At 37.8% G+C, this 26,092-nt stretch overlaps 1 protein-coding gene across 4 annotated transcripts; it reads right to left on the minus strand.

Moving 5' to 3' along the window:
• Positions 1 to 5,119: 5,119 nt before the first annotated feature.
• On the minus strand, positions 5,120 to 24,164 carry CXIP1 (CAX interacting protein 1). Of its 4 annotated transcripts, XR_016109789.1 has the most exons (4): positions 23,017 to 23,331; positions 21,698 to 21,967; positions 7,821 to 7,928; positions 5,120 to 5,655 (listed from the first exon to the last, which is right to left on the minus strand). XR_016109789.1 is itself a non-coding variant. In XM_088977534.1 (3 exons), exons 1-3 carry the CDS (start codon positions 23,276 to 23,278, stop codon positions 5,600 to 5,602), a joined length of 588 nt encoding a protein of 195 aa, XP_088833660.1. In that variant the 5' UTR covers positions 23,279 to 24,164; the 3' UTR covers positions 5,120 to 5,599. The 4 variants fall into 4 exon arrangements, 3 of the variants coding, with proteins under 3 accessions (XP_088833660.1, XP_088833658.1, XP_088833659.1); XM_088977534.1 differs by lacking the exon at positions 7,821 to 7,928 and having other exon boundaries at positions 23,017 to 24,164; XM_088977532.1 differs by lacking the exons at positions 5,120 to 5,655; positions 7,821 to 7,928 and adding an exon at positions 16,313 to 16,641.
• Positions 24,165 to 26,092: the final 1,928 nt, after the last annotated feature.

Here is a 26,092-nt window from a genome sequence, read left to right on the forward strand (position 1 = left end):
TGTAAATATTGAACCAAAGCAAACTTGCACTCCGATTTAGTTATGCAGGCATTTGGTAAGAATACATTTGTGTATTGAAGATGACAGTGATTTGTTTTTCTAACATGTTTGCATTTAAAATCATATGAAATTAAACTTTTGCACTCAAAGTTGATAAATGTAAAAAAGATAGAATCCAGTCTCGAATGTGTTTATAACCTATACCCATCACAACCAAATAATTTGGTAAGAAAGAAAAATTTGTCAATGCAAAACCAAACCAAGTTTCCTGAACCATACATATCTACATTTGCATTGAACATATTTCTATTCGCACTCTAACCAAATGCAGTTTTGAGAATTTGGTTCCAAATGATAGAGCTGAATAAAAGGGCAAATGTCTTGATAGGTTTCTAGAGATATTAAAGAATCAAAGTTTAAGAAAAAATTAAAAAGATAAAAGGGTATATTAGGTAACAACCCTAAAAAAATTGTTAAAATGCAAAGAATCCACGTAAATTTGGATGAACACCAAATGATTGGTTACATCCGCACATAGAGATAACCTAATACTGGAGAAAATAATGTTCATCTTCCCCGATCTCACAATACACAAATAGCAGTGGTGGTAATCCTTACTACCTCAGATTCCTTCACATTTCTCTTTCTCCATCTCTCTTTCCCCCGATCTCTCTTCTTCCTTTTTTCCTTTCTTCTTCCCGCTTTTCTCTATTTTCCTTTCATCTCGGCCATAATCGCCACAACTCATTGCAGCGGCTAATTTGGTTGTTGAAAACAAATTGCAAGGCCTGCTCCCAGGCCTCAAAGTTGCCTTACCAACAAACTGATGGGTTATATCTTTCCCAGCAAATAGGACTAGGAATATTTATCTTTCTTCAGTAAAACATATGCAATTACCATGTAGCATTCCTTTTCGGTTGAGGCAACATAATTTCAACAGGCAAAATGGGGAAGGAGTAGAAGACACTTTTTAAAATTTCCCCAACTAATACACCACCCACAAAACTACGTAACACCATCTCCCATCAGTTGAAACATCTACCAGAAATTACCACCAAGTCACCAACTCTCATAAAAACGAAAAAGCAAAAAAAAAAAGAAACTAGCACAATTGAAATTCAACAAACTTAACAAAATCCAATAACATTGCCCACAAAGGAAAATAACACAACTTTAACCAAGTCAAATGAAACTTATTGATAGGGAAAGAGAATTTAATCAAGCAAGACAACAAACTGTCTCTGTTATTGATGGTGCATGATCTGGCTATCGCAAGGGACGAAGAGGTCTTGTTTTGAGTTCGCACCTCGAACTCCGAGCTGGTTATTACTTGTTCACAAGCCATCATTTTCTTGTCGGGAGTACCGAGGCGGATTGGTCATGTAGGGCTGACTATCCCCAGACTTGTTTATGAGATTTCCTTGCGAGACTGGAGGAGTGTGCTGACCATCTCTCCTCTCATAGGGCAAAACCTGACTCCTAAGAGGGATCGGTACTTGCGAGGTCTCTTCACCCTGATGGGGAGATCAACTGATGTTCTGGTTAGTTCCTAGCCGATTCGGGTTCTGGCTCTGACAGGGCCCTGGGTGCTAGGGCGGAACCGATTGCTAGTTCGACTACAATGGAGGGAACTGGTGTTGGTATTGTTGGTACAAATAGTACTGTTGGTACTGCTAGAACTATTGGACCTGGTGCATCTGGATCTGAATTGCCCGGACGCACTGAACGAGATCATGGAACTGGAATGCCCGATTCTGGGGGGGGCCACGAATGGTTCAGAGAAAGTCAAGCCTACCACTAGGGGAAGTGGGACGCTCACTTGCGTTGTGTTTTGTGGTGTAGACAGTGACGGGACTCCAGACATTATGAGCGGAATAGTAAATTGGCCGATGCATACCATAGGACCTTGGGGGAAGGTTGATTGATGGGCTTGCCCCCCAGTGACATTCATCTCGATGCTTTTTCCGGTGTGGCTGGAAGATGCCATTGCGGTTGGCATTGATTAAGTCAGGGTAGTTAACCTGTAAAGAAATAGGGATGACCTTTCGATCGAATTCCCACAGATGGCGCCAATTGATGGTGTGCGATCTAGCTATTCCTAGTTGGAAGGCGATCCGAACTCCAACTAGGTGGTGAGTTGGACCAGTCTGCAAAATAGTGAATCAGAGAACCCAGGGTAGTTAACCTGGCAAGGTCGCTACAATGATTAAGTCAGTACTTATGTTGTGAATGCGAGTTGAATGCTTGAGAGCTTGAATGCTATTGAGTAGAATAATCACGCATACCTTTGCCTTGAGGCTTAATGTCTTTATATACTAGAGTAGTCATGGGCCTTACGAAAGAGCTTTGGGATCTCCGGGCTATGGAGATAAGGTTTGTTCCGTTTTTTAAGGAGAGTAATATGTTGATAAGGTTTATCGTTTACCTCCGACTCAGGCAAAGCCGGGATGAGTTTTCATCGTGATGTCGGAAAATTCGGGAGGCCTTTGGAGTCGGTTATGTAGCATTTCAGCTCATTAGCTACAAGTTGAAACTTTGATTCTTTAGTCCCGAACTGGATTGAGTGTCGAGGTGCCTCTACACTGAGGTGAGTTTTGAGCCGAGGATACTAAATACCCGAGCTTCGAATGTTGCTAGCTAGGTTCGCCTATCTGAGTTGTCACCCCTCGATCAGAGCGCGCCCACGTATCCCCTTGTTGCTAGGTCATGACAAATCACCCTTCATTAGTTACTAAATTGAGTATATATAAATAGCAAGAAAAAAAAAATGGTTGAAATAATGGACCAAAAATCAAAAATCAGAAATTCGACCCTCGAGTAAAAAATGGGCATAATCCAAAAGAAACAGGAGAGAAACCCAAGACAACAACTAACAAAATCGAGACTAAAAAACAGTAACTGCAACCAAGGATCGCCCTGACCTCCTCTAGTAACGCAAAGCCCGAATTCGAGGTTGGTTCTGCAAAAATCGCATCCGAGGCCAGTCTTGTCTGGACAATTCACGGTGATCACACATGGTTCACCAAGCTACTTCCCCTTCTAAATCAATACCACGTTATCACTAGGTACACCCATTTCGGAAAACGACGAAAACACGACAAGAATTATGACTCAAGTCGCGAGAAATTCAAAATTGATTAGTGCCTTAGCATCGAAGTAACTGAACTGTGGTGACTTTATTTAGGGGAAGAGTTAGTTGGTATGTCGCAGCTTCTCTATTGCAAAATCTGGATTTAGTCGTGTGGGGAAAGAGAAAAAGAGAGAGTAAAGAGCGACTATGTATTATATTATAAAATACAAAAGTGGCCTTGTGTGCTTGTCGACTGAGCATCCGGACAATGAGTTGTGGCGGTTATGACCGAGAGTAACAGAAAATAGAGGAAAGCGGGAAAAAGAAAGGGGAAGAGAGAAAGGGTAAGGGGAAGGGGAAGAAGAGGGATCTAGGGAGAGAAAGGAAGAGAGAGAATGTAAAAGAATTTGATGTATAAGGGATTATGATTTATTCGTGTATCATGAGTTTATGGAAAATGAATAGTCTTTTTCTCTCAATTGTCCGAATAGTTATTATAAGGATAGTATGGAAATTAAAAAATATTAATAACAGACGGAAAGCTATTAAAAGGGGGCTTTTGTCTCATGGTCATAACATGAGGGGTCTTTGTCACAAAACAGAGTACAGGGGGTCTTCGTCACAAACCCATAGTACAGGGGTTATTTGTAATTTACCCTTTTTTATTGTATTCGAGTCATTAATGTATTACTTTAAAAATACCGAAAAAAGAAAAAAGATAGCGCATTTTTGTGACATTTAACAGCATTTCTTCAAAAGAATTTCGATAGATTTCATTATGAATAGGAGTGAGCAAAAAAACCGAAAAACCGACCAAAATCTAACCAAAAAATCAGTTAATCGAACCAATTGATTCAGTTTGGATTCAATATTCTTAAAAAGTCAATAGTTTCAGTTCATTTTCGATTAATCATTCAAAATAATCGACAGTTACCCGAACCAACCGATATATACAATAATATATATTTATATAAATATTATATTATATTTTTTAGTTTTTTTTTAAATCGAATAAAAGATTTCAATTTATTTGACACCTCGCCTACCGTCAGCTTAAGAGACTTTCAGCCTTAAGGTTCAAATTTCATTTTTTCTTTTGTTTTTGAAATTTGAACCTTTCAAGTTTCAATTGAAAGTTCGGCAGTCTGCCTCTGCCAGAGTGCCAGACTACCAGTCCTCTACTCCTCTTCTGTCTTTTCTCAGACTGCCAACTCTTTTTCTCATCTTTCTCTTTTTCTATTTCTCTTAGTTTTTTCTTCTCTCTGTTTTCTTCTTCTCAGTTCTCAATTTGTTCTTCTCTCGCTCTCTCAGTTCTCTTCCACTCCAAAGGCCGTGCGGTCCGCACCAACCACCAGCACGGCAACGACGGTCACCGCGTCGCTGATAACCAAGCACCAACGGTCCAAGTGTCCAACCAGTCCGGCAAGCAAGCACCAACTCTCACTCACTCAATTCTCTCTTCTCTCTCTCACCTCTCTTCTCTGCGTCTCCAGGCGCCAGCCGCACCACCTCTCAGGCTCTCATTCAGGTGACACTCGCCGGCAACCACCAGCACCGAATACAACCAACGGCACCAGCAGTCTGGTACCAGTTTTAGTTTTTCTTTTTTTTATTTGAAGTGTATAAAAAAATCGAATCACGATTAACCAGTCGGTTAACCGATGAACTAGTTAACCGGTTGCACCGATTCGGTTTGAAAAAATACCCCACAATTCGGTTTAACCGAACCGTGAGCACCCCTAATTATGAATTTATGATGGCCCGTCCTACAGCTACGAGGACTTGGAGATATTGCTAATTTTACATTTCACCACCATATCCAACAATTTCAGGCTGATAAACCCAAAAACGTGTTCAAATAATTTGATATTTGATTTTTTTTTTCTCTTGTACACCAAAAATAATATAAGGGTAAGCTTATTTAAATATCTCTATATGAAAAACTAGAAATTAGGCAAGCTATAGCTCTTCTTCCCAAGAGAATTGCTCTGGTAAGGGGTTGAAGTACAAGGCAGGGTATTCTGTTTGTAGATAAGATGACATCTCAAATAAATGATCAAAAAACAAAAATAAACATCTCAAATAAGTTTTATGAATGTAAACCATCACCAATTCTCTGATAACCCAGAATTTCAAATACAAGGAAAAAAAAACACCATAACACGAGTATGAGTTTAAAGTTGAAACGGCAATTTGCATATAAAAAATGTTGAGATAAGATTGATCTGCAACAACCATTTCAAATCACCTACATCAGAACTTGGGGGCACCAAAATATAAACAGTCAAAGTGGTTCCCGCTTCTGCAAATTTATCTATAAGTGTGATAATCAAATAAAGAATCACGGAGGCCTGGTATAAAGAAGCACATAAAAGAGTTGATGCGCATCCATATAGACAAAAGATATGTTTCTTTTGCTTCTCTTTTTTCATAGTTTTTTTAGAACATCTTGGTGATGACTGGCAATGGTACAAATAAAACTTCTCTAAACTGGAAATGCTTGACCCATTTTGGAGGGATTGACAATCATCAAGAGCACATCACCTTCTCCAACAACTCCTCCAACTGTCCATTCTTATATGCCTCTGTTGCAGAAATAAAAATCAAAATTTAGATGGTTAAATAATTATATGATCGATTTTTGGTGAAAAGGGACCATTGCGTGGTGCAATAATGGTAAACTCTCAGGTTGCCAAAAATACAGTTTAGGTCAGTATCTGGTGGGATGTCAACAGGTAGGGGTCAGAATGGGTTTGCCTTAACCCTAACCCGACCCTCCAGCCCAAAATCAACATGTAAATAAATCTTAAGCTTCAAGGATGTAGAGTTAGAAGTCAAGAAGTTACAAGAATTGTGTATATATGTAGGGTACCATGACCCAGTGGGGTGGGTCAGCCAAAACCCAAACCCACTCAGGACGAAGAATCAAAACCCTAACCTGTAACCCAACCTTAAATCCAAATACGCTTTACCCTAACCCAACCCTATAGGGTCGGGTCAAGCCGGGCTTACCGTTTAACCCAACTCATTGACATCCCTACCTCCCAACGACCCCAACAGCTAGGAATGACATTGGGTGAAAGCCCTTACTAATGTTTAATGAATAACAAATCAAAATTTACTTCCTATATATGCACTTGCATATGCCAATGCATGAACAAGAAGCACAGACAGAACCAATAAAATCAGGGTTGTAGTTTCATAATTCCCCAAATCATGATTTAATAAAAACATGTACTAGTAGTAGCCAAGATACCAAAATTTTCTTTAGAATGTCAGTCTTCTGAATCATAAAGAGAAATGGTGCAGAGCTCAAAGATAAGAAAAATGAACCACTAAATCACGATTTTGTCTAAAGCCTGTATGGCTCGTGAGCTATTGAATGGGTCTGATGAGCGAGCTAAGAAGTTTTTGAAAGCTCATGTAAAACAAGCTCAATTCTATGATGTATGGCCCATAAAGAGCAATCACTAGTGCGACAGGGCCCACAAAGATCTCTCACGTTTAACAATAATTCGTCCAAGAATATAATTAAGGATTCACCTTTTTATTGAGTTTTTATTCATTGGAAGCTGCAGAACCCAATCTGATCACTCACTGCTGCTACGAGAAGATGAAAGTTTTACTTGATTTAAAAGATTTTTTAGTTTAGGAGTCGATTTTTCTTGTGATATATATATATATATATATATATATATATATATATATATATATATGGCAAAGATTTTTCAGTTTAGAAGTCCACCCTATCATAGTAGAAACTTTCGCAAGGAATTAATGAATTTGATTTGACATGGCCTCTATACGCTAGATTTGCAGTATAACAAACATCATGAGTCTTGTTCTACAAAAGGGCCACAAAAAGGAAATAGGTAAAGCTAAAAAGAGTAAAAGACTAGGCTGTAAACTATCAAAAAAAAAAACTAGGCTGTGTTTCAAGGGAGTGGATACCAAGTTGTTGACTTCGTTCCTGCAGTACTGAAATGATAAAAATACCATCAGCCTTTTCACTAACCTTCTAGTCCTGGTGACCTCCAAATAAAGTCAGCTCTGCCCAAGGTTCAAAGTATCAATACGCTCAACTCAAGAGTTATTTCATTTTGTTATTTTTATATATTATTACATTATAAGACATGCAGTAACAAAGTGCCAGACCAAATAAATAAAAAAGGTTGATTTTCAACTTCAGGAAACCCTTAATACACAAAATTTGCACATCGAGATTTCAATACTTCGAATCTGGCTCTGCCCACCTTATCTTACAAGAAACAATCATTCAAGTCATTAGCCAATCAAAAAATCTAATTGAATAATCAATTCAACCTAGATGCAAGTGCCTTAGTTTCACCAATATGGTGCCCATAGTTGTCAAGGAGTTTAGGTGAATAGGGGAAACAGTGGGGAGCCTAGCCTATGCCTAGGCAATTAGAATTTAATAAAATAAAATACTAAGTTTTTGCTAGCTTCATAGTTTATATATCATTCAGCATACATATTAATTGAAAAAAATAGTAATTCTCTTTATTAACAACATCAAATTCTCTCTCAAAACATGACAAAATCATCATATCAAGGACAATACTATTTCAAATATAGCAATTTCATACTTTCAAAAGCAATACTAATATAATTAGTATTTAATAGAAGACAAAATTTAAGACAGAGAGAAAGTAAAGAGAAAAAGAACAAAAATGGAGTCACTATTTTATTTAATGCGAGAGAGAGAGATTGGGGAAAAAAACTCTAGTACTTTTTTCTTTCCTTTCCTCTTCTCAAAATCCCATGGATCTTTTAAATTTCAATAGTCATTATCATCATTGTCGAAGCCTTCTTCCACCCTATATCATTTATACATTTTCTGAAAGACGAAATGAACTGTATTAATAGTATATTTGTATAGGTGTATGAGCCATACAAAAAATATTATACTACGAAATCAGTATGCCATAAGATGCTATTCCAATGGCAACTTGTATGTTAATAGTAGACTCCAAAAGAAAAATCTTTGTTGATGCAATCCCAAAATATAATAAGCCTCTCAATTTTCGTAATTAACACATTAATCTCTATCTTCTTCTCTTTCCCTTAAAAATTCTATTATTATGCCCTAACTATATCATTATACTTTAATACAAAGTAAAAACTATATGTTGTATAAAATAGAATGTATTAACATGCATATTAGTAAGATGTAGCATTACGAGTGATACTATAAAAGGCACCTGCCTTGCCATTTTTGTCGCCTAGGCAAGCACCTTATTGCCTAGATGATGCAAGATTCAAAATATCAATATCATGTATCATATTAGGATAGCTTGGATACAAATATGGATACACATGAATTTGGTGGAAAGATATTGAATATGCTTGGATACATAAGGCAAACTCTTACAAATCCCACGAATACATAAAAAACACTAAATATAAGAACTATGAATAAGTTAAAAACACATAAGAAATGCACATTTTAATCATTTATATGAAGAGAAACATTACAATCAACAACACCGAGAATCTAGAACATGTAGATATCATACAATAACCATGTTAATAATACATCAAACAATGTTTGAGCTTCCAATGTGAGAAGGGGGCAGAGAGTAGGGGAGCTGAAATGCTGGGTCCCTTTAAAATGAATGGGGCCCAATCTCTACCCAATCTGGCAGATAATTGTGAATGGGTCTTCTCAAAAAGGTGGGCCCCATGTTCAAAATTTTGGGCCAAATGATAAAAGGAGGGACAAAATTAATAGTGGGCCGACCATTGTGGGCCTATCTAAGGGACAGGGGGAACAACATATTAAAACAGTAGATGGCCAAACATTACCAGCCCATCGAAGGGGCCCAAAAGGGTTTTAAAAGGTCAGGTGACCAGGGGGTGGAGTCGATAGATGGTAAACACCATCTATCTTCTTCGTTGAGCACAGCGGCCCGAAAACCACAAAGAGCGAAGTTTGCTAGTCCTGGGTACTCCTTACACTAGGTTGCGTCAGAAAAATCAAACAGAATGTCGCAGGAAAAACGCAATCCGAGGAGTATTAGGCAAAGTGATCTTGAGGAGCGGAATCACTATGAGTACTCTGAGGAAGAAGTTTCAAGTGATACTGATTCAGAAAATACAGTAAGTCTAGGGAGCATTGATTTGAGCAGCTCGAGGAACATTTTTGATGAAGACAGTTTGGGTACAGAAGATGCTGCGAATGTTTTGGATCGTCCAACAAAAGCTGCGGTTCAGGTGCTGCCTGCACTCGCAAGGGAAGTCAGTCCAGTAGCTCAGGAAAATCAGGATATGAGGTTGGTAAGAAAAAATCCTAACACTTTGGTCTGTAACGTAGTACCAGAAGAAGGACAGAACAGGAAGAATAGTTTAACTGTAAAAGCCCACAGGGTATTGACTCCCACTATAGACTCTCTAAGGCATGCTCAATCACAGGGAGCAGATTTAGGCCTCTCTCCTTATGCGCAGCCCCCTCCCTTGAATGATGGCCCATCGGTCCCCAATAACACAAGTATGAATGTCCATTAGGTTTTGGATACGAATGTGCCTTCTGTGCTGTAACAGATACTCCAGCATCCTGAGGAGAAATTATAGTTGGGGGGAAGAGAAGAGAGATTGACAATCCTGAGAGTAAACTGAGAGAGGGAGAAGTGGCACCTGGAGAGAGACAAGGAATTAGAGAGAATATGGGAGATGATCTGTGCACTGTTGGAGGAGTACAAACTACAGAAGCTTCAAGTTGGGGGGAGAGGAGGCTAAAGCTAATGCATCATCTAGGAAGACCGAGGGTAATAAGAAAAGGAAGAAGAACAAGAAAAGATCAGAAGTGGAGAGGTTGATTTCAGATATTGAGGGTGACATTGAATTTAGTGGGGGAGAGGAAAGAAGAAAGACTCTGCTGTAAGATGGGTTTATTGGGAAGGGTTTTTTGGAAAAAAAGTGTTCAATGAAAATCATCAACTGGAATGTGAGAGGATTGGGAAGTGAAAGAAAGAAAGAGAAGGGTTATTATAGACTTGCTAAGAAGAGAGAAACCAGACATAGTATTGATACATGAAACCAAGTTGGCAGAAATGGATGAAAGGTGGGTCAGAAGTGTATGGAGATAAAGAGGAGTTTGTTGGACCTCGATCCTTCTTGGGGAGCCTCTGGAGGTCTAGTAGCATTATGGAGGATGTTGTAGAATCAGTGGAGCTAATAGGGAGATTTGAAGGTCAAGAATGTGGGTGGTGGATTTACCTGGGTTCTAACCAATGTCTATGGGCCAAACACTTATAGAGAGAGGAATGAGATGTGGGAAGAATTGTATGGAAGACGAGGCTTATAGGAGGGTCCTTGGTGTCTTGGGGGGGATTTCAATGTAATTAGGTTCTGTAATGAATCTAACAACCCCCAAAGAACAGTTACAACCAGCATGAGAAAGTTTAATGAATTTGATGTGGGCGCCGGCAGCAGCAGCGGTAATTTAGTGCAGCAGCAGCAGTAATTTAGTGTTCTCAGCAGCAACAATTTAGTGTTCTCAGCCTATCTTATCTATTCAATATTATTACCTTATCTGCTTTCAGTAGCAGGGATTAGTAAGAGTCTTATCTATTCAGTGTTCTTATCTTATCAGTTCAGTAGTATGGATTAGTAGGGAATCTTATCTTATCTTATCAGTTCAGTAGGATAGATTAAGGGAGCCTTATCTTATCTTATCTTATCTTATCTTATCAGTAGGATAGATTAAGGAAGTTTTATCTTATCTTATCAGTTCAGTCTTATCTTATCAGTTAATAGGATATAATAGTAGATTAGCAAGGAGTCCTCCTAAAAGTAGGATTCTACCTTTTGTAATCTCCTATTTAAGGAGCTGATATTATTCAATAAAGGTTTTGAAAATTTCAGTCTAGAAAGAAAGCAAGGAGAGTTAGGTGATTTCTTGAACAAATCACCATTAGGGCGCCAAGATAGGTTCATCAAGAGCAGGGAGGAACAAGGGAAAACAGGAGGTTTTCCCCATGGACCGAGCCGTGACGAGATCCTATTCCCGGGCCCATAACAGAATTCATTAGTAATTGTGGTCTAAAGGATTTACCTCTCTTACAAGCCAATTTTACTTGGTCTAATTTCCAAGAAAACCTCTTTGTTTGAAATTAGATAGATTCATTTTTTACGAAGAGTGGGAGAGTCATTGGAGAAACTTGATGGCTAAAGCCTTACCCAGAGTCACTTCTGATCACTTCCCTATCCAATTAAGTCTGGAATATGTGGTTAACTCACCCGAATTTTGTGCACCTGATTGGGGAGTGGTGGAGAGAAGATTTAAGTGGGGTGAAGTGGAAGGGAGTGAGATTCCACAAAAAGCTGAAAAGGTTGAGACCCAGAATCAAGGAGTAGAATAGGGAACAATTTGGAAAAAGATGAGCAAAAAAATTAATTTGTTGTCTAGGATCGAGGAATTAGATTCCAAAGAAGCCTAAAGGATGATGAGTGGGCAAGAAAGGGTTTTGAGAAGAAACTTAAAGAATGATTTGGAAGAGGTCCTTATGAAAGAGGAAATTTCTTGGAGGCAAAAGTCAAGACACAAATGGATTAAAGAAGGGAATGGGAACACAAAATTTTTCCATGCGTTGGCTAATGGGAGGAGAAGAAAAAATTTCATGGCTAAGTTAGAGGTGAATGGGGAGGAAGTAAAAAATCAAGATGAGATAGCAAGATTGTTTGTGGATCATTTCAAATCAATCTATAGGAAACCATTGAATAATAACCCAACATTGGAAGATTTGGATTGGAATAGGATATCTGAAGAACAAGTAAACTGGCTAGAAAGGGATTTTAGTGAAGAAGAGATCAAACAGGCGGTGTTTTCAATGGATAGATCCAAAGCACCTGGTCTAGATGGCTTCACAATGGCTTTTTATCAGGATTGTTGGGATGTGATTAAAGAAGATCTTGTTGGGGTGTTTCAGAAATTTGCAGATAAAAAAAAGGTAAGCCCTGGAGTGAATGCAACTTTCTTAGCCCTAACCCCAAAGAACATAGATGCAAAGGACCCTAAGGATTAAAGGCTAATTAATTTGGTAACAAGCATCTATAAAATCCTGGCTAAAGTGTTGTCTATGAGAATTTGAGTAGTACTACCATCCATCATTAGTCAAGCACAAGGAGTTTTCGTGCAAGGAAGGCAAATAACAGATCATATTTTAATAGCAAATGAGTGTGTGGAGAACATTGGAGTTTGGAGATAGATGGTGCAAGGAAAGCCAGGAATCAAGGTTTTGCGTGTAAGCTAGATTCAGAGAAGGCTTATGATCTGGTGGATTGGAGTTTTTTACTAGAGGTCCTTGGGTGTTGTGGGTTTGGAGATAGATGGTGCAACTAGATAAAGTGTTGTATTAGCTCATGCCATTACTCAGTCTTGATTAATGGGGCGGTCAAAGACTTATTTCCAGCTTGTAGAGGCCTTAGACAAGGTGACCCACTCTCCCCGTTTCTTTTCACCTTAGTTGCAGATGTTTTCAACAGATTAATCTCTAAGGCAGATAGGGAAGAGGAAGTGAGTGGTTGGAGGATAGGAAGGAACAGTGTCTGGGTAACCCATCTACAGTTTGGTGACGATATAATAATATTTTATGAAGGGGGTGACAGGCAAAAAGTGAGGAACCTTAGAGCTCTGGTGCAACACTTTGAGAAGGTCTCCAATTTGAAGATAAACTTGGATAAGAGTTGTGTGGTAGGTATCAATATGAATGAGGGGATTCTTCAATCTGTAGCAGATTGTCTAGGTTGTCCCATTTCTTCTTGGCCCTTGCAGTACCTAGGTCTCCCTCTAGGGGCTAATCTGAAAGAGAGTAGTTTTTGGACACCAGTTTTGGAAAAGTTTGAGAAAAGATTAGCTTCTTGGAAAAGAAACTATATCTCTATAGGGGGGTAGAGTGACTTTATTGAGAGCCACCCTAGCAAACCTACGATCTATTTTTTATCCATTTTTAGGATTCCTAATAGGGAGGCTAAGAAGCTGGAGAAATTAATGAGAACTTTTCTTTGAGAGCCAGGGGAGGAAAATAAGGATCATCTAATCAATTGGGAAATAGTTTGTACGAGCAAAGAGGAAGGTGGACTAGGGTTAGGAAGGTTAACTCTCAAGAATAAAGCCCTATTAGGAAAATGGTTGTGGAGGTGGCCTAGAGAAAGGGAGAGGTTGTGGCATGAAGTGATAGCTAGTATACATGGCAGACTAGAAAATGGATGGGATGCAGGTGTATCACATCAAGCAACGTTGGCATCTCCTTGGAAAGCAATCCAAAGTATCCTCCCTCAATTCCTCAACTTTGTCAGATATGATGTCAATTCTGGTAATTCTATTTTATTTTGGGAAGACACTTGGGTGGGTATTGTTGCTCTTAAGGACCAATTCTCGTCTCTTTATTCTATATCCCTCTACAAGGAAAAAGCTATCTCTCATTTTCTCCCATCTCCTATTTCACCCTCGTCCTTAAGTTGGGATTTTGGCTTTCAGAGAGGTTTGAAGGATGATGAACTTAACAGCGTTTCAGATCTGTTGTCTCTTCTTGGGAGTCTCTTTTTGGACCCCCTTAGTGTGGATATGAGACTATGGTCCCCTCATCCAAAAGGTTACTTTTCTTGTGCTTCCTTCTTTAAGTCCCGTTGCTCTTCCCTGAGGCAATGGGGTTTTCCAACCTAGGAGATATGGTCTAGACCTGTTCCACCTAAAGTTGTTATTTTCTGCTGGGAGGTGTTTTATAGAAAGATTAATAACCTTGGATTGCTTGCAGAAGAAAAGGCCTTTCATGTGTTTGTCCCCTAACTGGTGTGTACTTTGCAGGGCTAGTGGTGAGGATTGTTCCCACTTAATTGTATCTTGTTCCCTTTGCTAGTGCTATCTAGAATTAAATTTTTTCTTTGTTTGGGTGCAGGTGGAATCTGTCCACAGACTTAAGTCAGCTGTTCGATCCTTCCTTTTTTGTGTGGCCTACAAAAAAAGGAAAATTGATGCGGAGATGTATTAGAGCAGTTGCATTGTGGATAATCTGGGAAGAAAGGAATGCAAGGATATTCAAGGAAAAGGAAAGAAGCATTCAGGCTGTTGAGGATTGTATCTTGACTAGGATCATTCATTGGTTGAGAACTATGGACTTCTTTCATACCTTTTCCTTTGACAATATTTGGAGAAATTGGATAGCGGTGGCTAACAGCCATACAAGGAAGGACAGGGAATCTGCAGTGTTGATCCCCCTGCTTGAAGGATGGATAAAGCTAAACTTTGATGGCAGCAGCCAAGGAAACCCAAGCCCATCAGGGATTGGAGGGGTGCTAAGAGATACAGAGAGCAACATCTTAGCCTTATTTTCAGGCCCCGTGGGAATAGGAGACTCTAATAGAGCTGAGATTTTAGCAGCGGTACAAGGTATTCAAATTGAAGAACAATTAGGAGTTCAGCACCTGGTAGTGGAAGGAGACTCTCAAATTGTTGTGGGATGGCTGACAGACCCAGCTTCAGCCATGTGGCGACACAGAGAAAGTCAACTGGCTTACAAGAAACATGACTGTTACCTCTCTTTGGGTGGGAAGATCAGCAAATACCTTAGTGGATGGGTTAGCTAAGCAGTTGGCCACAAGGGAAAATTTATTTTGGGCTGCTCTGTAATTTTACTTCTGGCTATTTTTGTTTTAATTTGATGTAATAGTTTTTGAAGAGGTAACAGCTCGTGCCTCTTCTTGCGTTTCCTGTTTTTCTTATTTAATAAATTATCTTTATTCATCAAAAAAAAATGTTTGAGCTTCCAATCTACCAAAAGTTCACTACAAGACACATCAAATTGTTGTTAGACCAATGAGTTTGATAGGTCATTGATAGATCCAACTTATGGTTTTCTCTTACCATGAAAATCATTTAGAATATACATAAATTATTTAATAATTTTTGGTTTTAACTAAAAACTTAAGAAAAAAATAATTTGACATGAATTGTTCTTAGATCAATGATTTTAAAAGATCATTGATGGATCCATATTATAGTTCCTTTCTACACTGAAAATCATTTATAGCATGAAAAAAATGTTTTTTTTTTTTTGAACTTTTAGTGGAAGTTATGACTTATGACTACCACTATGACTTTTAGCAATAGTCATAACCGCCACTAAAAGTCCTTAGTGGCAACATGTCGGCCCATGCCTTTAGGTACCAATACAATGCACCTTGTATGTTGTATCAGGTATATCATGTCAATAATTTGAACCTTGCCTAGATGAGCTTCCTGTTACTATAAAGCAAGTTTCCTAGCCAAGAACACCTAGTTGCCTATAGGCCTGCTCATGGGTCGGGCTTGGGCTTGGCTTTTGTGTCCCGGCCCAAAGCCCAAGCCCGAGATGGTAAAATTGGGCCCAAAGCTAGGCCCGGGAACAGGTCTAGTTGCCTATGATAGTGCCTTGAGGTCTATGAACCTTGTGAACTAGCAGCCATCCAATCCAACACCACTCTGCAATTGCCCTATACAAGAACATCAGTCCAACTTGACAAAGTGACAAGTAAACCGGCTTCATCTCTCGAAGAGCAAGTAGCTTAGCTCTCAAAGAGGTTCCTTCTCCAACTGAACCTAAAAAGCTCAACAAGATAGAACTAACAAACTCTTTTAACAGCTCTACCCATTCCAGATAAGCCAAGCTTACCAATGGCAAACTTATCAAAATTCATAAATAAGGTTCCTAAAATGGGAGAACTTAAGCCTGAAAATTTTGTCTTCTTTGTGGTGAGAAAGTTACTCTCATAAGCCCCAATTTTTGAAGGAAGCCACTTCCTTCAACAACAACTTCGAGATTGCAATAATCCCCCAAAGTTTCTACAACATGTCTACTCAGATGTTTGTATGGGGAATAAAACTAAATTCTAGGAAGATGTTTGGTGTAGAGATGACTTTTGAAAGGCTCCTCTCTCATTTCTAGGGATGTCAATGGGTCAGGTCTACCCAATGAACCCGAACCAACCAAACCGATTATAACTGTTCTGGTTCCACAATTTTGTCCCAATTAATAATTCGGCCGGTTCCGGTTCTTTCCTGTCCCAAACTGATTCAGACCCAGAAATGATTATTTTGTTAAACATATATAACATTTTCTTAATTTTCTTATAACTTTTATCATATTATATGTTTGAAATGGTAAATTTGATAGATAATATATAAGATAGCATTAGTTAAAAATGCATTTTTTCAGCAGAAGTAAAGTATCCATTCATTCAAAGATAAAGATCAAAATGTACAACCAGAGGCTGTACAAAAGAGAATACATAAAAACAATCAGACCACTATCCCATGAGGCATTACAAACAGACTTTCATGATCAAAAAGGGACCTAATAGAAGGAACTGTCAATATTCATCTGTACTGCAGACCAAGAGTACAATTTCCCCACAATTCTCTGCCACAACATCCTCTTGACAGCTTTTGTTTTGGAACATCCTTGAGTTTCTTTCTTGCCAAATCAATTAGAAAATTGCACCGGGAATCAAGTTCCATAAAATTTTCCCTTTCTTACTTGGGCCTTGTATCCTCCAGCTCTTCACAAAAGCATCCACTGTTGATGGGCAGCTACAACTTAATGCAAACATCTTTAAAATCCTTACCCAGATACTGTAAGAGAAACTGCAGTGCAGTAAAAGGCAGTTGCCTGCATCTTTATTATCAAAATTTAAATTTTAAGTTATTATTTAAATATACAAATATAGTTTTCAGTATAATCGGGTCTATCGGATCTGGACCCAATAGGCCTGACTGTTAACCGGGACAGTTCTGGGTCTGTGATTTTGTCCCGATTAATAATTGGTTCGGGACAGGGACCACCATATCCCAATCCAGACCCAATTTGTTGACAGCCCTACTTGTTTCCTTTATTTTTACACCTATCCCTTGATTCATTTTTTTATCAATACAGGAATCTCTTAGAATTTGGGCCTTAGGAGATAGATTTAAGGGATTTTGAAATTAGTTTTGGAATTAATTTAGCAGGAGTCTTCTTTGACTTTTCTAAACCTGATTCTTGCATTTGGACCTCACTCATGTTATCCTTCTTTAGTGCTATCACTAGCCAAACCAACTCATACTAGGCATTTCTAGTTAAGCCCATTTATAGAGAGATGGTCCCACATAAAAAAAAAAAAAAAAAGAATATTTTGTTGGGAGCTATTTCACTTAAAGATTTAACACTTGTGAGACCTTACAAAGAAGATAATGTGGACAGTGGAGATACACATGGGCAGCAATTTTATAGACAGCGGGAAGAAAAAAAATGCAAGAAACTTCAATGAAAAACATGATCAAAGGAGGGCATCATTGAAAGAATTTTGGTGAGACTAGTGCATGCGGCAAAAACTCTATATGTATTTGATCCATTCTCAATAGCTGATATTATTAGAAGGTGGCAGCACATCATTCCTTCCTCCAATAAGAAGAATCAATGTCTATAAGGATTGGTAACCCCTACTTTTAGTCAAATAAAGTTAAACTTTGATGAATTTAGCATAGGATAATATGGGCTACTCTTGAATAGGAGATAATATTGGAGCAATGGAGTTGTACTAGCTATCCATGCAATGCTAAAAGGGACTGAAGTTTGGACAGGCTCTGAACTTCAGGAACTTGATCTTGACTGTGGAAGGGACTCTAGAATAATGACAACCAGGGTTCTCGACAAGACCAGAATGTAACAAGGGGATCGAGGAACTATCAAGAGAGTTGGTTATCACATTTATACAAGTCCAGAGATCAAAAAACAACGTAGTTGACTAAATGGCTAAAGTAGGGGTCAAGAGGGAACAGTTGTATTAGGGAACCAGATCAGGTAGCTATGGTTGACCAAACATTTAAGGGCTAGGCATTATGATGTACATAACATTCTTTTTCAAATACTAATAAAGTTTCAATTGCTAACAATAAGAAAAAGGAAAAGGTGAGACACCACTCCTGAAGGAGTAAACAAAAGGAAACTTAACATACTAGAATATGCAAATCTAAATTCTGGAAGACATAAAACATTTCAAAAGCCTATTAGGCTATTAGCTCTACTGATTAGAATATGGTAGTTATTAGCATAAAGGTTGTAGTCTTGTACATGCACGTCTTTATACTAAAGCATTTAAACTCTAAGCATCATAAGTATACTGTATAATATACAAGATTACATATTCAACTTCAAATTCAAGGTTAATTCATCAAAATATAGCAACAAGCCAGGTGAGGCACATCCATGTTCAGGCAAGGTTCAACCCATAAAAAGAACCTCACTTGTTAGCCTAAGTTTACTTGAGGTGTCACTTTTAAAATACCCCATCCCTTGAAATTCATAAGATCAAGCAATCTATCTTTCTCCATTAATGACAGTCAAAAGCAATTTTTCCTGTTTCATCATCATTATTGATCCAAGCAATTATTCCTCTTTTTTTCTTTGCAAAAATTTTACTGTGCTTTATTTTGTGTTGCATTACCTTTTTTCCTTTTATTTTAAATGTTATCCCTTTTATAACTGATTGTCTGATTCTGGACTCCCCACCAGATTCATTTAAATTCATTTAGATGCCTCATTAAATGAACTATTAAGTGTGCATGTGCTTTGCACGTGATAATTCTAGATGATGATAATGATAGTAATAATGTATCCAAAATTTTCTATAAACAATATGTATTTCTTATTTTTTGTTTTTTATTATTAATCAGATGCAAATTACAAAATCCAAATCTGATTACATAAACACCTCATCCAAATATGTGATAATCGGATCGAGTTGTGAATTTTCAAGTATCATTGACAGGCCTACCTGCTTGGCTAGATACTTCTTTTTGTAATGTTTTATCTTTTTTGTGCATCTTTTTTTGTTCATTTATTAAAGAAAATGTAAGATTTGGAGGAATTGGATTTCTATGGCTAGTAGCAGTAACAGGAAGAACAAGGTACCAGCTATGTTGGTGTCTCCTTCAGAAGACTGGACAAAGCTGAATTTTGATGGTAGCAGCCAAGGAAATCTGGGTCCATTAGGGATGGGTGGCGTGCTGAGAGATAAAGATAGTAATATATTAGCTTTATTCTCAGGCTCCATGGGTATAAGAGACTCTATTAGAGCTGAGCTTCTAGAGGCAGTACAAGGTATTCAGATTGCAAACCAGTTAGGAGTTCAGAATTTGCTTATTGAAAGAGACTCCAAAGTCGTTGTGGGCTGGTTAAAAAATCCGGCTTCAGTTATTTGGTGCTACAGGGATCTTATGAGGAAAGCTAATTAGTTTTCAAGGAACATGACTACTAATTATCAGTGGGTGGGTAGAACAGCTAATACCATAGCGAATGGGTTAGCTAAACAAGGGGTATCAAGGGAACATTTAACACATTTGACCCAAAAGTTGAACTATTGATCTTTGCCAAATAAAAAAGTAATTTCATTTTTGGTCAATTCTAAATTATGTATTTAATATTCACTATCAATAAAAATATTTCTTGTTTATTACACTTATTTTTTAATTTGATTAATAAAAATATCATAAATGTGCCTAATAAATTTTTTCTACATTTTTTGTAATTTTTATATTTATTTCTATTAAAAAATATTACCTATATATGACTTCATAGGTTAACCAATTTGATTCAGATGGTTGAATTGCTTAGCCACCACTCGGATAAAGAATGTAGAAAATATTGACATAGATATATTGAGTAGCATTTATTAGTGAAAAATAACTTAAATATAGGATTTAATAAGAGAAAATGGAAGTTAATACCTTAAGTATAAGACTTAATGAGAGGGGATTAAATGAGGTGAAAACTAATAATTAAAGTTACATTTTCAACCCTTACAATGAGAGATGTACTAAATACACAAATATGGGCATTTTAGTAGCCATTAAAACTGTAATAAAATGACTTTTATACCATTTCTCAAACAAAGAAATAGGAGGTAATTTTAGTCCAAAAGAACTTTCACTTTGCATCCACACTTTTATATATAGTACAGATACAATTCAACATCAAATAGGAGGAATACTAATATAAATATAATGATAAAATTGTTTGTATAATGGCAAAATGTTAGTAATGGCTCCAAAAAATGAATTAAGAAAAACATCTATGTAGATCCTGTAATGCTTTCTTTATACATTTTTCTTCAATTCTTAGAAGAACTCTATACAATAAAAAAGGAATTTTCAATTAAAGAGAATCTTATCACATTTGCTTTGCCCCCAGCAAGGGAAAATTCCTTACTTTGACTCTAACCCTACTGCTATCACATAACTTTTCTTTCTGCTTATTTTTTAAGGGGTTAAAACATGTCCATTTTGCTTGATTTTGGTGTCTATGAAGAGGCTTTTGGATTAGCTATCTAATGAAACCAGGATCTTCTAAATCCAATATGAATTGGAAAGCAATGATCATTTCATTGGTAGGGGTATCAATGGAGACAAGACTCAGTTTAAAGTTTATATTCTTTGAGTCTTATTTGAAGAAAAAAAGTGGGCTAGCCACTCTCTTCCTATAGTCTATAAATGTGCTTTTATAAATTGGCTAGAGAGTGGGTTTTGAGTATGAAATAAGAATTTGAATTTGGTTGTTGTAAGGCGTGTGGTGCTCCCTGTCTTTTCTATTTTTTCACGCCCTATAGCTTATAAATGTGCTTTTCTAAATTGGCTAGTGAGTGAGTTTCGAGTATGAAATAAGAATTTGAATTTGGTTGTTGTAAGGTGTGTCCTATATTTTCTATCTTTTCTCTTCCTGTAGTCTATAAATGTGTTTTTATAAATTGGATAGTGAGTGAGATTCGAGTATGAAATAAGAAATTGAATTTGGTTGCTGTAAGGTGTGCCCAATCTTTTCTATCTTCTCTCCTTTTTTAAAAGTGTAAGGTCATCTCTCTACTTTCCTTCTACATACAGATTTGAACTTTTTTCTCTATATCTTATTCCTATTAAGTCATACAGTGATACAGATTTAAAATACAGAAATGAAATTACTCCCTTTCTCTCATCTTTCCAAATGTTTCCCAGGTTGAACTTTCTTTGTCTATAATCCACCCTTCTCACCAATGCTAAATCTACAAGGCACTCTCTTCCCTTCCTACATCACCAATACTTTGTACTGTGTCAGATCTCTAATCTGATACCTGTATCAGATGCCCTTTTTAGATAAATGCTAAAATAATGATGGCTCCCATCAACAAATCCTTCATTAAATTTCATATCCATACGACAACTGGAAAATTAGTCTGACAAACAATAAAATTTCACTAAGACATAATTCAGCTTTTGTTGAACCTTTTTTGAGAAATAAATTCTTAGAAGCTTAGCAAAAGACAAACAATTGTAAATAAGTATGTTGTTCAGCCCTTTCTGCTTCAAAAGCATCATTCCTCAAACTGTGAAGTAAGTTGAATCTGTTTTCAATAGACTTGACATGGAGACAATGAATTGAAGCGTTTAATGATCTGCCTACTAATATCTGGTAGCTTCAGCATCTTATCACTCAAAGAGCTCCAGAAACTATTTGTCATTGACGGGTGGTATTTTTTTCCTGGTGATCTATTGATATTGATAAGTGGTATCAACCGATACTGCCCTCATGTAATGATGAAAGCACGAGAACAAAATGGACTTACCAACAGTGATGTCGCAGCCACCAAAGAATTCCCCGTCGATGTAGAGTTGAGGAAAAGTTGGCCAGTTGGAGTACTCCTTTAATCCCTGACGTAGCATTTCATTCTCTAGTATATTCAACGTTTCAAAAGGTACATTGAGGGACTTGAGTATCTGCACAACAGTATTTGAGAATCCACACTGAGGAAATTCCTTGGTTCCTTTCATGAAAAGGACCACTTTGTGTGATGTAACAACTTTATCCAATGTACTCTTCAGCTCAGGAGTTAGTGCTGCAAAGAGAAGACAAACACATGAAATGATTCAAAATTAGCAAGGAAATGAAAAGATAATTAGAGAAACCACCGAGATGTAAACAGCGTCTAACAAACAGATCATTAAAAAGTGGGAAGAAAGTCAATTGACAGATTTTTTCAATCCATGTGAGTTGTTCAAGTCAACTAGAACACCAGTCCATTGGTCTTTTTAGCTAACTGAAAGCACAATCCAGGTTCCAGAAGAGAAATTGCATAGAAATTATTGAGAGAGAAATCGGGAAGACACCTATACAGGCATCTTTTCTTGTCTATATCCATTAGGCCATTAGAAGAATTAACCATAGTCATCAAAAGATTAGTATTCATTAATACCCACGAAGAAAGAAAGAGAAACAGAAGATCATTTGACCTATACCATACCATAGTCATCAAATTTGCACTGATACAAAACCATGGCATTGCAAATGATTTGGGTGTAAATTCTGACCAATTTTGTTTCAAATTTTAGCTTATTCTGTTTGATTGCAGTATAAATGAAATAAATTAAGATGTGAAGCAGAATAAAGTAAAATACAAAACAAACTAATCAAGAATTTGCATTTTTTACATTTACACTCCCATGCATTTGTACTATTATAAATAAATTTGCTCTGCAACCAAATACAGCCTCAGTTTCTAAAAGTTCGCGCAAAATGTTGTGTCTTCAGCTTTACTATAATTGAGAATGATGAATAAACAACCAAAACAAGCCTGGGTTTTCATCTACCTCTTCCCAATAATAATTGGTTACTTAAGGGGAAAAAAAGAAACCAAAGATTCACAAAATCCGATTAACAATACGGAATACCGGCGGAAGTAGCTGTTACAAACACCCGTATAGCCGTTGTAAATCCTTTCTTCGGCTGCTACAAACTACGAATGGACCCATCTTTTTGAGCCAGAGAACATCAGGTCTCTGGTTAAACGTCGAGAAAATAACCGAAAAGGCTGAGTACTACTACTACTACTACCTAGAAAGCTACAAATGAAACAAGAGATACAGAGAGAGAGAGACAGAGAGTAACCAGATAAGCAGCGAACAAAGAGGGCAATCGGCTTGCGTGCTCCTCGTCGAATCAAGAAGTTTCCAGCGACACATGGAGGAGGAAGAGAGAAATGGCGGTTGAATTGGATAAGGCGAGGGGCACTCGAGGCAACAATCTTGGATCTCTCGGGAGCTAAATCGGATCCAACAGAACATCGAGAAGACCGAAAGACCAATGATAACGCCGACGAAGACATATTCGGCTCTAAGGCTCTAGGAAAGATTGCTCCCGATAATCTCATACAAAATGATCGAGAAGAAATAAAATATAGGGTAAAATACTTAAAACTCCCCTTATGTGTAAATGCAAAACTTTATTAGTCTTTTGTTTTTTATACTGAACAAAATACTCCTTTACCGTTAATATGCTGTTACAATCCGTTAAGCATGTGGTGCCAGATGATTTATATAATTTTAAATATCTATTTTACAAAACCATTCATAATTCCTTTTTTTCAGAATATCAAAGCTGAAGGTGTTCATTTAAAACAAAGCCAAATATCTCAGTTTCTGCTCCGGTCGTGGATTACCTGTGATAATTTACTGTAATCCTTTTTTTTTTTGATAATTTTTCACAATAAAGAATGCTCAACTATTATAAGGTCTCCCAAAGTTCATCATCCCTTTAAAGGAGATACTTCACCAAAAGTTTTCCGTTATGTTTCCAAGCAAATTTATCCTTGATTCTGAAAAAAATTAGGCGCATCACAAACTTGGGATTTGTCAAGATTTGTTTCTAATTTGTCGATAAGCACATTAAAAATGTTAATTCCACCCAACCAACTTCCTAAAAGTGGGTCCTTGATGTGTCCCCAAACCTTGAATTCTTTAAAAAACTTACTTGTAAAATCAGTTACAAAACTACCAATAATCCATCCCTTACGTTTCCTTATGTTTCTTTTCTATAAAATTGGCATGTAACGTAGGATTGAAGGTGAAAGAAAAACGATAGAACCTGATATCAGTATCCAAGTCCCCCCTGCCCGAATGATGTCTGTTAGACCCACTTTTTTTTCTCCATGCATCTTGAACATCGAGCATCTGTCAACTGCAAGCACTCATATTCTTCAGGCTCCTCGGTTATTGTTTCTTATGTCGTAAGACCCTCCTTATCGAAACCTCAAACGCAGATTAAGACAACCCAACGTCCTAGAACTTAAACTTTTTCCAATGGAAAAGACATTTCCCTCTCTATCATTCTCCTTCTATTCTTCTTGATGGAGCGCGATCCGGTTGGTTTTAGCTGTCAATGACCTTGTTTCTGAACGGGGTGGCCGTTTAAAATGCGGCCGCCAAGCGTCAGATCCCAAGTCAGTCAGGTGCGGCGCCCTCGGGCACGGACTTCCTCAGTGTCAGGCATGGTACGACTTGTTTGGTTTTGGTGCCCAGAAGGTGATGCGGAGTGGTGAGCGCGGCGAAGCCTTGAGTTCAGAGGTATCTATGGGGCAGGTCAGTTCGACGAGGTGAATCCCGAACTGTTATAAGGTTGGCCAGCTCGGTGAGGTATATCCCGAGCTGTTACAAGGTTGGTTAGTTCGGCGAGGTGAATCCTGAAGTGTTACAAGGTTGGCCAGCTCGACGAGGTATATCCCGAACTGTTACAAGGTTTGTCAGTTCGGCGAGGTGAATCCCAAACTGTTACAAGGTTGGCCAGCTCGACGAAGTATATCCCGAGCTGTTACAAGGTTTCGGCGAGGTATATCCCAAGCTGTTATAAGGTTGGCCAGTTCGGATTACTCTGGTTTTGGGCCAAGGGTGAGTTCGGGCCCCCCGTAGGGAGTTTGGTCCGCTGGTGTCCCCTTGTTCACGCCTAGGCTTGGCCCTTTTGCCGAACTGTCGTTTCTGCCACGTGTCGCATAACTGTGAAGTCGGGCCAAATCTTCCTTCATCACCTCTATTATTAACCACTGATTACCAATTGAACAAAGTCAGAGGCAAGATTGATTGTAAGATTCAGGCTTTAAACGGGACTTAACATTTCTTCAAATATTATATTTTGAAATTCTGAAAAAAAAAATGAAGGGTAAAATAGTTTTTTTTTATCTTTCTATTAACGGTCTTTGACCACTGTTCATTGTCAAAAAAACTTGAGATATTTATGAGGTGGTATGCAGTCCATTTATGCCATTTTTTGAAGGGCAAATTTCTTAAGTTACCCCTAAATTTAAGAAATTTACTAATTATATCCCAACTGTTTTAATATCGTCTTAAATTACTGATAATTAACTAAATCTTTCTTACAGTAAAGACTATTTTACTCACCTTTCTCAAATTGTCGGTGACAATACTACCGTCTAAGATTTGGGGTATCCAGCTCTGTAAAAATTGTTACTTCCTACAAATCCAAGTTTGGATGGCTGGTTGTTTCTTTATGAACGAGAGCATCATGGACACGCATCCCGCTTAAATCTAAAAACTGTTGCTCTTCTGATGAAATGACAACTAGTTGAAGCATCTTCCTTCCCGATTGTATCGTATGCCGCCTCTTCATTTACTGCTTCAAGAGAGCGAAGAAAGAAAAGAGGGAGGGAGGAGCAGAGGAGGGCACCGGAGATGGGTAGAGCAAAGGGCGATCCTGAGACCATGGAAGGAGTAGGGGATGGCGCATCTTGCTATCGCCCTGGCCGGACACAGTAGCGGCTGCCGCTGAGAGTATTGCCATCATGAAGACGAGCACGGTTTCCTAGAGTGACTTAAACATACACAAAGTTTTTTAAATAGAGTTTAAATACTTAAATATGTTTTTTTTGCTCTTACCCCACTCGACTTAAACATACCTTAATTTATCTCCTTTTTTACAATTAAAAACTCAATATTCATAAGAACAGAGATTGAGATTGATACTAGTCACATACAGTTTCTTGCTCTCAAAATAGCTTAATGAAAACATCTATTGTTCCTATCTCGTAATTTGAACAAATTTTGTCAAGATTTATGGGTCCGTTGTATTTCTTCTCTCTTCAACTCTTCATCCAAAAGTTATTTTAGCTCTTTCACCCTAGATTGGCTATAAGAATTACTTGCCCAACTTCTTTGATCAATTTGGATAGCTTTGA

Source organism: Nelumbo lutea, chromosome 3 (genome assembly GCF_056320005.1).
Source record: "Nelumbo lutea isolate HS-2025 chromosome 3, American lotus-T2T, whole genome shotgun sequence".
NCBI lineage: Eukaryota > Viridiplantae > Streptophyta > Magnoliopsida > Proteales > Nelumbonaceae > Nelumbo > Nelumbo lutea.